At 40.6% G+C, this 12638-nt stretch overlaps 1 protein-coding gene across 1 annotated transcript in view; it reads right to left on the reverse strand.

The window, feature by feature from the left end:
* Window positions 1-12605, reverse strand: part of OGFOD1 (2-oxoglutarate and iron dependent oxygenase domain containing 1) — a 56229-nt gene extending 43624 nt beyond the window's left edge. The window contains exons 1-4 of the mRNA XM_030848073.2: window positions 12408-12605; window positions 10515-10660; window positions 6420-6466; window positions 3139-3239 (exon numbers count right to left, since the gene is read on the reverse strand). Of these exons, the coding sequence (XP_030703933.1) occupies window positions 3139-3239; window positions 6420-6466; window positions 10515-10660; window positions 12408-12561 (448 nt within the window). The 5' untranslated portion in view covers window positions 12562-12605. The remainder of the gene's footprint in view (window positions 1-3138; window positions 3240-6419; window positions 6467-10514; window positions 10661-12407) is intronic.
* Window positions 12606-12638: the final 33 nt, after the last annotated feature.

A 12638-nucleotide genomic window follows, 5' to 3' on the forward strand; every position in this document is an offset into this window, starting at 1 on the left:
AACATATGTATACGTATAACTGATTCACTTTGTTATAAAGCAGAAACTAACATACCATTGTAAAGCAATTATACCCCAATAAAGATGTTAAAAAAAAAAAGCAAAAAAAAAAAAAAATCTAGAAACAATAAATGTGGGAGAGGGTGTGTAGAAAAGGAAGCACTCCTGCACTGCTGGTGGGAATGTGAATTGGTACAGCCACTATGAGAACAGTATGGAGGTTCCTTAAAAAACTGCAAATAGAACTACGGTATGATGCAGCAATCGCACTACCGGGCATATACCCTGCGAAAACCATAATTCAAAAAGAGTCATGTACCAAAATGTTCACTGCAGCTATATTTACAATCGTCCGGACATGGAAACAACCTAAGTGCCCATCATCGGATGAATGGATAAAGAAGATGTGGCACATATATACAATGGAATATTACTCAGCCATAAAAAGAAAGGAAACTGAACTATTTGTAATGAGGTGGATAGACCTAGAGTCTGTCATACAGAGTGAAGGAAGTCAGACAGAGAAAGACAAATACCGAATGCTAACACATATATATGGAATTTAAGAAAAAAAATGTCATGAAGAACGTAGGGGTAAGACAGGAATAAAGACACAGACCTACTGGAGAACGGACTTGAGGATATGGGGAGGGGGAAGGGTGAGCTGTGACAAAGCGAGAGAGAGGCATGGACATATATACACTACCAAACTTAAGGTAGATAGCTAGTGGGAAGCAGCCACATAGCATAGGGATATCAGCTCGGTGCTTTGTGACCGCCTGGAGGGGTGGGATAGGGCGGGTGGGAGGGAGAGAGACGCAATAGGGAAGAGATATGGGAACATATGTATATGTATAAATGATTCACTTTGTTATAAAGCAGAAACTAACACACCACTTGAAAGCAATTATACCCCAATAAAGATGTTAAAAAAAAAAAAGAAATATCAGTGGATGTTAAAAGAAGTGAATCAAAGTTTGATGAGAAATGGAATATTTACATAATCTTAAAGTGTCTCCCCACAAAATACTTATTAAATAGAGGAAAAGAACAAGTTTACAGTGGAAAAACTTGATGTCAGCCACCAGCTTAATTAAGTGATCAAACTTAGTATCAGTAGTAATAGAAGACACCATCTACCACTTGATAAGATGCAGTAAAAAGAACCCATATCTGGGTTTCCCTGGTGGCGCAGTGGTTGAGAGTCTGCCTGCCGATGCAGGGGACACGGGTTCGTGCCCCAGTCTGAGAAGATCCCACATGCTGTGGAGCGGCTAGGCCCATGAGCCATGGCTGCTGAGCCTGCGCGTCCGGAGCCTGTGCTCCGCAATGGGAGAGGCCGCAACAGTGAGAGGCCCGCGTACCGCAAAAAAAAAAAAAAAAAAAAAAAGAACACATATGTAATCATGAGAAAGCAGCAGACACACCCAAAATGAGGAAAGTTCTTCAAAATAACTCATCTGTAAATCTTCAGAAGCATCAAGATCATGAAGGTCAAAGAAAGACTGCGGAACTTTTCTAGACTGAAGGCACATGACAACTAAATGCTATGTGCAACCCTGGACCAGATCCCTTTGCTATAAAAGACCAAATCATAGAATTTGAATGGAGCCTGCAGATTAGATGGGAATAATGTATTAATCGTAGTTCCTGATTCTGATGGCTTCTTACTGTCACATAGCAGAAGTGTCCTTGTTGTAGGAGTTACTGAAGTACTCAGGGGTCACAGAGCATCCTAAGGGCAACCTACTCTCAGGTAAAATGGAAAAAACTTATTTAATGTACTATGCTTGCCAGTTGTCTGTCAGTTTGAAATTACTTCAAATTAAAAAAAAAGTTAAAGAAAAGGGCATATGATATGACTCTTCATGTGTCTAAGTTATTCTCAAAATGCTGTTACCAATTTGTACTTCCCTAGGACAATGTGGGAGAGTAAACCCAAAGCAGAATTTTGTTTAGTAAAACAAAACAATACAAAACACTTTTCCTTCCAGATGAAAACCAAACATGTTATCAAAAGGACATTTATATGCTCAGAAAGGTAACAAGAAGGATGCACCCCAAACTGGTGACAGTGGACACATCTGAAGATAAAGAGGGACAAGGAGAAGGTGAAGGGGACTATTGTGAATTATACTGTATTCTATATTGTTTGATGTTTTTTCCTTAAGAATATATTCACTCATTACCTTCAAAAGAAAAAAAAGACATTGAGGGAAATATGTGTTTCCTGGGAAGTTTAAGAGTAGTTTACACCATCACCTCTGAATTTCCAGATACCGTATGCAAAGTTGGTGTGTATGTGCATTATTGGCCTTTTTCTGAATATACTGAAACCAAGCAGGACCCTGCAAGGCCTTCCTGGGCACAAAAGCCCCTCTGTGTCCCTTATTTCTTGTTTATAGAAAAAAAGACTTCAGTCTCCTGGGCCTCCCCCAGGTTACAAAGAGCAGGCTCAAGCAGTTAATGATTAGGAAACGAGAGTCACAGGACTCCTAGTTCCTCCTGAAGGGAGAGAGATAAGAATCTGATGCATATTTTTGAGTTGTTCTGCAGAAACTAAGAAACCCCCTCACCACCCAGGTGGAGGATGGCAATTATGTGCTGACCACAAGCACACAGTCCCCAGACTTCTGGCTGGAACCAGAAGGTCAGTGATTGAGATTCCTGAAACATCATTCTGTTCCCTCACCACCAACCAATCAGAAGAAAGTCCACAAGCTGATCATGCATCCAAAAACCCTCTCCCCTGTCTTTAAAGACCCCTCCCTGAAAGCCACTGGGGAGTTCACATTTTTTGAGCGTGAGCTGCCCATTCTCCTTGCTTGGCATCCTTATTTTGCTACAAACACCGCTGTCAAGAGCTTGGCTTTGTGTGCCTTGGGCACACAAGCCCTTGCTTGGTTACAATATGTTCATAGCTTTCAACATACTCCCAAAGAGAACCACTGCCTTATACCTTCCAATAAGATGGGCATTTCTATACATGAGCTGGGTCAGACTGTACTCATCAAGAAGATCCTCATGCTATGCAGTGACACGAAGTCTAGGATTTTGGAACAATGACAACTGTCTTCCCATCATCATTTAGTTAAAGCCTTGAAATCTTAGCGACAGCAAGATTTTAATCTTTCTTACCTGAGAATTCATATTTAGCACAGGACATGTCAATGGTTGATTCCAGGTCAATCTTTGAAATGTCTGAAAGCCAAGCCCGGAAATGTTCAAACAGAATTTTCCTAGAAATGTAAACAAAAGATAACTTGTTACACCATAATGTGGGCTCCATTTGGATCTATGCCACAACTATTTTTTCCTGGAGGTTTTGGTTTATTTAAGATCTATTCTTGAGAATGTTCCTCACTTTAAACTTGCAAAGTTTAGGAGTAACAGCCCCAGAGAAATAAATGTAAATCTCTCTACTGCAATATATTTTTGCTCTACTGTTTTCTTTTTTTCTTTTTTTTTTTTTTTGCGGTACGCGGGCCTCTCACTGTTGTGGCCTCTCCCGTTGCAGAGCACAGGCTCCGGAAGCGCAGGCTCAGCAGCCATGGCTCACGGGCCCAGCCGCTCCGCGGCATGTGGGATCTTCCCGGACCAGGGCACAAACCCGTGTCCCCTGCATTGGCAGCTGGACTCCCAACCACTGCGCCACCAGGGAGGCCCCTGTTTTCTTTTCTTTTCTTTTTTTTGGCTGCGCCATGTGGCATGAGGGATCTTGGTTCCCCAACCAGGGATCGAACCAGTGTCCCCTGCAGAGGAAGCGCAGAGTCCTAACCACTGGACTGCTAGGGAAGTTCCTCATCTTATTTTTCTTACTCTTAAATTTATAGTATTGCCTTATCATGACAGTGGTCTGGCCTTTGTCATAGGAACACCAATGTTCCAGCCCAAAGTCACTGATTTTTAGAGCTGTTTTTCAGCACCAATACTAGCACTGTTGTTTAATGAACACTTGGGTGGGTGACACTGTTGTAGATTAAAATAATGGTGACTATTATGCTAATTGTGTAATAATAAACTCTTTCACAGAAGTTCTGATATTAACAGTATACCAAAAAAACAAAGATGGTTGAACATTTCCATTTACCAGCTAAAGTGGCTCTGTATAGAACTCTAACACAATTTAAAACTTACTCAGTTGGCAGTCAACTTTGAAATTATGTTAACTTTGATGAATTAACATTTTTATGTCAATTATATCTCAATAAAACTGGAAAAACATTTTTAAAAACATTTTTAAAGGGTTTATGTTAGTTCAAATTTTGCACATGAAGAGACAGTATTTTTTGGATCATTCTAGTCCAAATGTACATCACTGAAATCCCCATAAAATGCAATTGTACTGTTAATAACTAGATACCAAGTCTCCAGGTTGATGCCCTGAAATTTTATTACCAAATATCTTTTTACACTGTATGCTACCCAATCCGAAAAATTCCATAAAATATTGTGCTTGGTTAGTCCAAACAAAAGTGCCATGTAACTTTTATAGGCAGAGTTGCAAATTAGACATAATAGGTCAGCATAGCAAACTGCTAAACCAGGCTTCAGGTAATGTAGGTGGTCAACATTTTCACAAAATCTTGAATCTTGATGTTTTATGTAACTAGTATTATCAAAGCCTTCACTCCCTCTGTTACTGGTAACATCAGCTTCCACAAATTTATTCCATAGAAAGCTCTTTCTCTAGTTACCCTATGAAAGTGTCACGACAGGGTTATTTTCTGCCGTCAGTCTCATTTGTTAATTGTATTCATGAGAGAAATCACAGAACCCAATTGGGAAATAAAAAGATCACCTTTCGGTAAAGACCAAGGAATTACATCTCTCATACCATCTGGCTGTTATGTGTTGGATACAGAATGTAACTCAGTCCCATAGGAAAGAAATACTTACCAGAGGTGTGGTATGAACTAATGAGATAGTGCTTTAAAGCATGGTCTTGGGGGAAAAAAGGTCTAAAATAAATATGAAATATTATGAGTTACAGTTAACACGTGAGCAATACTTCAGGATTTAGAAGAAATAAACTCTGCAGACTGCTACCATTTATGGAAATATTGCAGAGAAGAAAAGAATGAGAAAATATAACGTATACTGTATAGATGAAAAACAGACAGCTATTACAAAGTAACATGGGCTTACTGTAGCAAAACTAGGAAAAAACCCTATTATAGGTAAAAAGAAACTTAAAAAAACCTGTAGTCCTACTAGCCAGATTTAAACATTCCATCCTTCCAAGTCTTTTCCTTTGTACACACGCAGGTATCCAAATATACGTCTCTTTTTTCATATGGGATCCACCATGTGTGCTATTTTAACTTTTCTCTTGATAAGTTTATTTCATCTAGCCTAATATGCCTTTGCCTGCAAGAAGTATCATCATTTTATACATCACTTCAAAAAATAGGATACAACAATAATTGTGTGAGACACTGAGTCTCAGAGAGGTTAAAATACACACACAAAAAGCACCTTAGAATGATGAAATAACTTTACCATACTCATGTGTTAAAAGTCACACACATTGGGACTTCCCTGGTGGCACAGTGGTTAACAATCCACCTGCCAACACAGGAAACACAGGTTCAATCCCTGGTCCGGGAAGATCCCACATGCCGCTGAGCAACAAAGCCTGTGCGCCACAACTACTGAGCCTGCACTCTAGAGCCTGCGAGCCACAATTACTGAAGCCCGTGTGCCTAGAGCCCGTGCTCCGCAACAAGAGAAGCCGCCGCAATGAGAAGCCTGCGCACTGCAACAAAGACCCAATGCAGCCAAAAAAAAAAAAAAAAAAGTCACATCATACTCAACGATTGTATAGTTTTTCACTTTGTTTTGTACCAGTAGCTATATAAATCTTGATGGGTGGACATTTAATTTGTGATTTTTCACTGTTAGAAACACCATCAAAATAAACAATCTTGTATAGAATTTTTGAGCACACCCTTAATTATTTTCTCAGGATAAATTCTTATAAGTGGAATTACACTACAAAAAGACAAGCATCATTTTAAGGGTTTTGATACACCTTTCAAAACCATCTTCAAGATTGTGGCACTGTATAAAGGTATCTACCCCTCTGTCAACACTGGAGTTTTTGTTTTAAATACTTGCAAACTAACATGTGAAAGATGGTATCTCCAGCATCAATTTGTTTCCTTAATTACTAACGGTTGAACATTTTATCATTGAGAACTTGGGCCCTGGAATCAGACAGACTTAGGTTTATATCTTAATTCCCTCAATTTTTACCTAGTTAACTTTGAAGAAGTTACTTAATTTCTCAGTGTCTGTTTCCTCCTCTACAAAAGGGGACAATAACGCCAACAAAGGTTGTATGACATAACATTTAAAACACTTACTCCTCTGTCTGGCACATATTATGCACCCAACAAATATGAGCGCTTGTTTACCTTAAAGCACAGATGTGAGGCTCTCTTCTCTTCTTCAGATCATCAGACTTGATCATGAAAAAAAGAAAAAAAAGGATTTCCTTCATAAATCAGACACACAGAGGAGACTAGTTTAGGGAACACTCTGGCAGTAAAGCATTGTCGTTAAGAGCCTGGACTCTGAAGCCAAACTCCCTGGGTTTCAGGTATGGCCCCTCCATTTGGCAGCTCTGTGACTCAGGCAAGTTACCTAGCCTCTCTGTGCCTTACTCATTCAACAAATACTTACATAGTTATTACAGTGGGACTTATATTCTTGACGGAGAGGGACAACAAACATAAAAAGTCGATTATCAGTATAAAAAAAGGTGACAAATGTCGAGGGAAAATAAAGCAGAGTACAAGGGACCAGAAGTGCTGAGAGTGGGGAAAGGTTTGCAATTATAAATTTGGTGGCCAGGTTAGACTTCACTGAGGTTAAGCAAAGGCTTGAAGGAGGTTGGGAGGTGTACCAAGGGAATATCTCAGCAAAGTGGATTCAAGGTCCTGAGTGTGAAGAATGCCTGGCCTGTTCAAGAAATTGCAGGAGCCTGTGCAGCTGCAACAGCGATTTGGGGGAGAGCAGCAGGAGAAGGGGCCAAAGATGCAATGGGAGCCTTAGAACCACTCTGGCTTTTACTCAGAGAAATGAGAACCTTTGGAGATTTGGGGCAAAGGAATAATATGATCCCATTTAATTTTTAAAAACTGAGATAAAATTCACATAAAATTTACCATTTTAACCACCTGAAAGTGTGTATTCAGTGGATTTTTAGCATACTCACCTGCTGTGCAACTATCACCACTAATTCCAGAATATTTTCATCACACTAAAAAGAAACCCTGTACCTATCAGGCAGTCACTCCCCATCCCACCCTCCCTCCCCCCAGCTCCTGGCAACCACTAATCTACTCTCTGTCTCTATATATGTTTTGCTGGTCATTACATATAAAAGGAATCACACTATATGTGGCCTTCTATGTCTAGCTTCTTTCACTGAGTATGCTTTCAAGGTTCATCCATGTTGCAGCAGTACTTAGTACTTCATTCCTTCTTCTGGCTGAATAATATTCCATTGTATAGACGCACCACATTTGGTCTATCCATTCATTAGTTGACAGACGGGTGTTTCTACTTTTTGGCTATTATAGATAATGCTGCTACAAACATCTATGCACAAGCTTTTATGTGAACAAATGTTTTCAATTCTCTTGGGTCCATTAACTTTTTTTTTTTTACTTTATTAATTTTTATTTTTGGCTGCATTGGGTCTTCATTGCTGCACACGGGCTTTCTCTAGCTGTGGCGAGAGGGAGCTACTCTTCATTGTGGTGCGTGGGCTTCTCATTGCGGTGGCTTCTCTTGTTGTGGAGCATGGGCTCTAGGCGCGTGGACTTCAGTAGTTGCGGCATGCTGCTCAGCAGCTGTGGATTGCTGCTCAGCAGTTGTGGCTTGTGGGCTCTAGAGCTCAGGCTCAGTAGTTGTGGCACATGGGCTTAGTTGCTCCACGGCATGTGGGATCTTCCTGGACCAGGGATTGAACCTGAGTTCTCTGCATTGACAGGTGGATTCTTAACCACTGTGGCACCAGGGAAGTCCCTCCATTAACATTTTAAAAGAACACAATGGCTGTAGGTGGGCAAGGGTGGAAGCAAGGAGACTGGTTAATATGCTAAGAGGATAATCCTGGTGAGAGAAAAAGATGGCTTGGATCAGGTGTTGGCAGTGGAAGTGGAAAGAAGTGGGCTTTTCTGAATATATTCTGAAGGTACAGCCCACAGGATTTCCCAATGGACTGGAGATGAGATATGAGAGAGGAATCAAGGATAACCTCAGCCACTGGAAAGATTGTCATGAACTGAGATGGGGAAAACTGCAGGTGGAGCATATTTAGGGGGAGAAGATCAGGAGTTTAGTTTTGGTAAGTGTGAGACACTTCATAAATATCCTAGAGTAGAGGCAAAGCCATGAGACTCTCTGCAATCTGTTTGGAAGTGATCCAAAGGTTAAGCCCTAGAGTACTGTCATTAAGAAGCCAGGTACAAAAGGAAAACCTACCGTAAGGGAACTAAGAAGGACTCACCTGTGAGGCAGAAGGAAAATGAAGAGAGGATGGTTTCCTGAAAGTAAGGGGGGGGTCGAGGGAGAGTCTCCAGGAAGGAGGAGAAACAAAGTAGGTCAAATGTTGCCGAGAGTCAAGTAAAACCAGGCCTGAAGACTGATGACTGGATTTACTAATGTGGAAGTTGTGAGTGACCTTAACAAGTACAGTTTCAGTGGCGTGTAACAGGTGAAAGCCTAATAAAGTGGGCTTAACAGAGAACAGAAGAGGAATTTGAGACACTATACACAACTCAGAAGGAATGCTACTGTCAAGGCGAGCAGAGGAATGGGGTGATAGCTGAAGGGGAAAGTTAGGTCAACAGCATTTTTTTCCTTAAGAAAAGAAGAACTAACAGCTTTCTTTCTTTCTTTTTTTTTTTGGTATGTTGAAGGGAATGATCCAGAAAAGAAGGAAAACCTGATGTAGTTTCTTTATCTGTGAAACAGGAACCAGTAATGTATCATTATAAGGATTTAATGAATTAATAAATATAAAGCACTTAGCGTGGCATAAAGCATGCACTCAGTAATGCTTGCTTTAAAATACAGAGTATCAGGCTACTCCTAATGACAAACTTGGTTAGGAGAACTGGAAGTTGTTATAGACCCAATTATCAAGTCAATTCACAACACAAGCAAAGAAAAAGGGATATAAGTGAAGTTTTATGGGACAGGAGACTGAAAGCAGGTTTTATATTTACTGTCTTAGGATGAAGAAGTTCAGTCCCAAAGTCAGCATAGTAAAAATTATTCACAGCAGAGTTTCGCCAAGCACCCATGGGGATCTAAAGTAATGGCTGCTTCTTTTTCCTCTCATTACCCGGGGCCCTTTCTATTATTTTGCCTCTCACTGACTTCACAATTAGAAGTATTTTCATCTACCAAATTGCATTAAGTAAAAACCACTTTGATTTCTCAATTTCAGTAATCAGATGCATATAGCCCCAAATCAACAAAAGAGGCCTAGTGTTATCAAAGCTGATATAATTACAAAGGCAGACAACCATGGTTTTTAACTAACCTATAGGTTAATTAAAATCTTACAACTTTACTATGGACAAAAGTTATTTTTCATTAGATTTTCTGAATTATTAAGAGTAACATCATTTGTGTATTTAACCTAACTTGGTTAATTCAATCATATGTATAAGGCCCAAAGATAGACAGACCAGGGGACACAACCAGCTCTAGTGTAAAAGAATAAATGCAAAACAGAGAATTGTTACTCTTTTATCCCAGATAAAAAGAAATCAGTGGGAAATGGAAAGAAAACAAAATAGTTCTTAATCTTCACTTTTATTTTTTGTGATTTTAAAGGCTGATGTCCTTGAGGTTCTATAACGATTTCTAAGAGTGATGTACGCCATGTACTAAAAGATATCCCCCACAAACTGGGGAAACCAATGACCTATATGTTTTTATACCTAGACTGGGCCTGTCTCCTAAGAGTAGGAAAACCAGCCTTGATTTTGAAACAGTCTTTTCTGCCAAATTCAACTGTCCACCGATTGAAAAAGAATAGCTCTAACTCTCTGCAGGACATACTGCAATACAGAAAGCCACCTAAAACAAAGACATGAACTCAAAAATTTAAATGGTTATTACCTTCCAAAGTACTACTCTCTTCATTATACCACTCCCCAAAATGTACTTATCCTTTTTGTTTATAATGTATTTACTTACTGGCTTACTGTATTTTCTGACTATCTTTCACCATCACTATCACCTCTATTATTTTAGATTTTAAAGGCTTTCAGGGTAGGAACTGGCAAAGACTTCCATATAATAATTAAAGCACCAAACACATAGTTAACACTCAGCTTATGTTAAATAAATGAATGCTTTTAACAACGTCAAGGCAAGGACCCTCAATGGCAAACCCAAACTAAAACCTCAAGTCTAAAGGTATTCAATGATTTTATAGAAAATGAATTTCTGAAGTGGAAAAGCTAATGTGAAAGGGCCATAAATACCTGCTGGAACTTATATAAATCATTATACTTTTCATGGAAGTCCAAGTTCAAAAGTTCCTTCTGAAGTCCTTCCAAGAAGTTTTCGCTTTGGATGAAGTTTGGTATCACACAGTGAAGAAAGGGGTCCATGTCCATGACAATGGCTTCTGTGGGGAGGAAAGCATTATCTGTGACTTTTCCCTTTTGTATATATATATATTTTTTTGCGGTACACGGGCCTCTCACTATTGTGGGCTCTCGCGTTGTGGAGCACAGGCTCCGGACGCGTAGGCTCAACGGCCATGGCTCACGGGCCCAGCCGCTCTGCGGCATGTCGGATCTTCCCAGACCGGGGCACGAACCCATGTCCCCTGAATCGGCAGGCGGACTCTCAACCACTGCGCCACCAGGGAAGCCCCCTTTTGTATTTTTGACCTGTGAGCAGCACAGTAGAGAGAATACAAAAGGGATGGTCGTGAATTTTCAGAAATCTAGTACCTAAAATTTAAGATTTTGGGCAAGAATTATAGGCTCTTCCTCTTTTTTTTTCCTCCACTTAATGCTACTTTTTAAAGGTACTGTGCTTAAAAATATTAGTCCTTAAGATGAGTACAAACGATGTCACTAAATTAAGATTTCTGCTCTTTTTGGGGTTTTTTAGTTCAACGATTACTTATTCAACTGAATGTATTTTACAGTCTTAATTCATTTCCCCCCAAACTTCAAATGAGAGTAGCAAATTAAAAATGAGAATAACAATACTGGTAGCCAATTTTTCTTCAACCCTTTTTCTTTGCCTAAGTTACTGCTGGAGGAAGTTAAAAAAATACACACTTCTTAAAAAAAAAAAATCAGGTCAGGCATAACCTCCTTTAACTCTTTGAGTTTTACCTCAACGTTTTACCCACTGCTTCTGGTGGGACAGATTACGTACCCCTCTAATACAAACCACCACCACCTCCCACCAGCTGCCAGGTACTGTGGTGCTTTAACATGCATTATCTCATTTAATCTTCTCAACAGTTCTAAGATAGACGTCATCACTATCTCCATCCCACACATAAGGAAACTGAAAAGTCCCTGAGTGTCCAGAGCTTACACTCCAAACACTAAGCTACCACTTTCTTTGTGCATCCGGGACACCAAGGACTCATCTCTTAAAGCACTCAACCACTGAAACAAAAATCATGGCAAACTTTAGAAGGGAAAGCATGATGCATTAAGCAGAGTTCTTATCCTATCAGGTGATATTTGACAAAGCTGAGGCTAGAATCATTTGATGAAGGTTCCTTCCTTTGGTCAAAACCATGTTTACCTTCATGGGTCACGTTGCTGAACTACAGACCGGCAAAACTGAGTAAGCTCAGGTGCCTGCTATTTGGCAGCTCCCAACAAATGCTCTGGCTACGCTATCATGGGACAAACGAGCGTTACCTTCGGAGGAAAACCGCAAAAGCCCTCGACTATGTGTCCAAATGTTTACTGGTCCTTACTCAGAAAAATATGTACTGATGCATACATAATTAGCTTATTAATCACACTCAACATCTTTCTGAGGGAAATACTATTAGCTATCCTACTTTACATAGTAAGGAGCTGAACCCATTGCCCAACGACGCACAGTGAAGAAGATTCTACCTCACCTTTAATTCCAGAATTTCCATGAACTTGCATGCCCTGTACTTCCCGAAACTCCCTGGCCTTCATTTCTTCCTCTTCTAGGTTTCTAAATCCAAACTGAACTTGGAAAAGGGACAGCAGGCCAGGCAGGAGAGTCGGAGGTGGCAAAGTCACGCTCTCTCCAAGAGCCTCTTCCCCTGTGGCCTCGCTGCTCAGGAATCGGCTAGAGTGTCAGGACTTTTTCAGAGGCCCCCGACCCGGCGCTGCGCCTCCCCCTTCACAGCACCCGCTTACCGTGGCGGAACGGCGTCCTGCGACTCCAGGCCTCAGCCACCTGCTTTTTCAAGGTTTCCTCCGTGACAGCATCCGAAAACTTCGCCATCACCTCCTTCTTTCCCTTTTTCCCAGCCCGGCCCGGGACGGGCTCAGCAGGCCTCTTACCACTCATCTCCTCGCAAGCTGCAAGACCCACGTCACGCTAACTTAGCGGCTTTTTTCCTACGGAGACTGCAATTCCCAGAATGC

The sequence above is a fragment of the Globicephala melas genome, chromosome 19 (assembly GCF_963455315.2).
Source record: "Globicephala melas chromosome 19, mGloMel1.2, whole genome shotgun sequence".
Lineage (NCBI taxonomy): Eukaryota > Metazoa > Chordata > Mammalia > Artiodactyla > Delphinidae > Globicephala > Globicephala melas.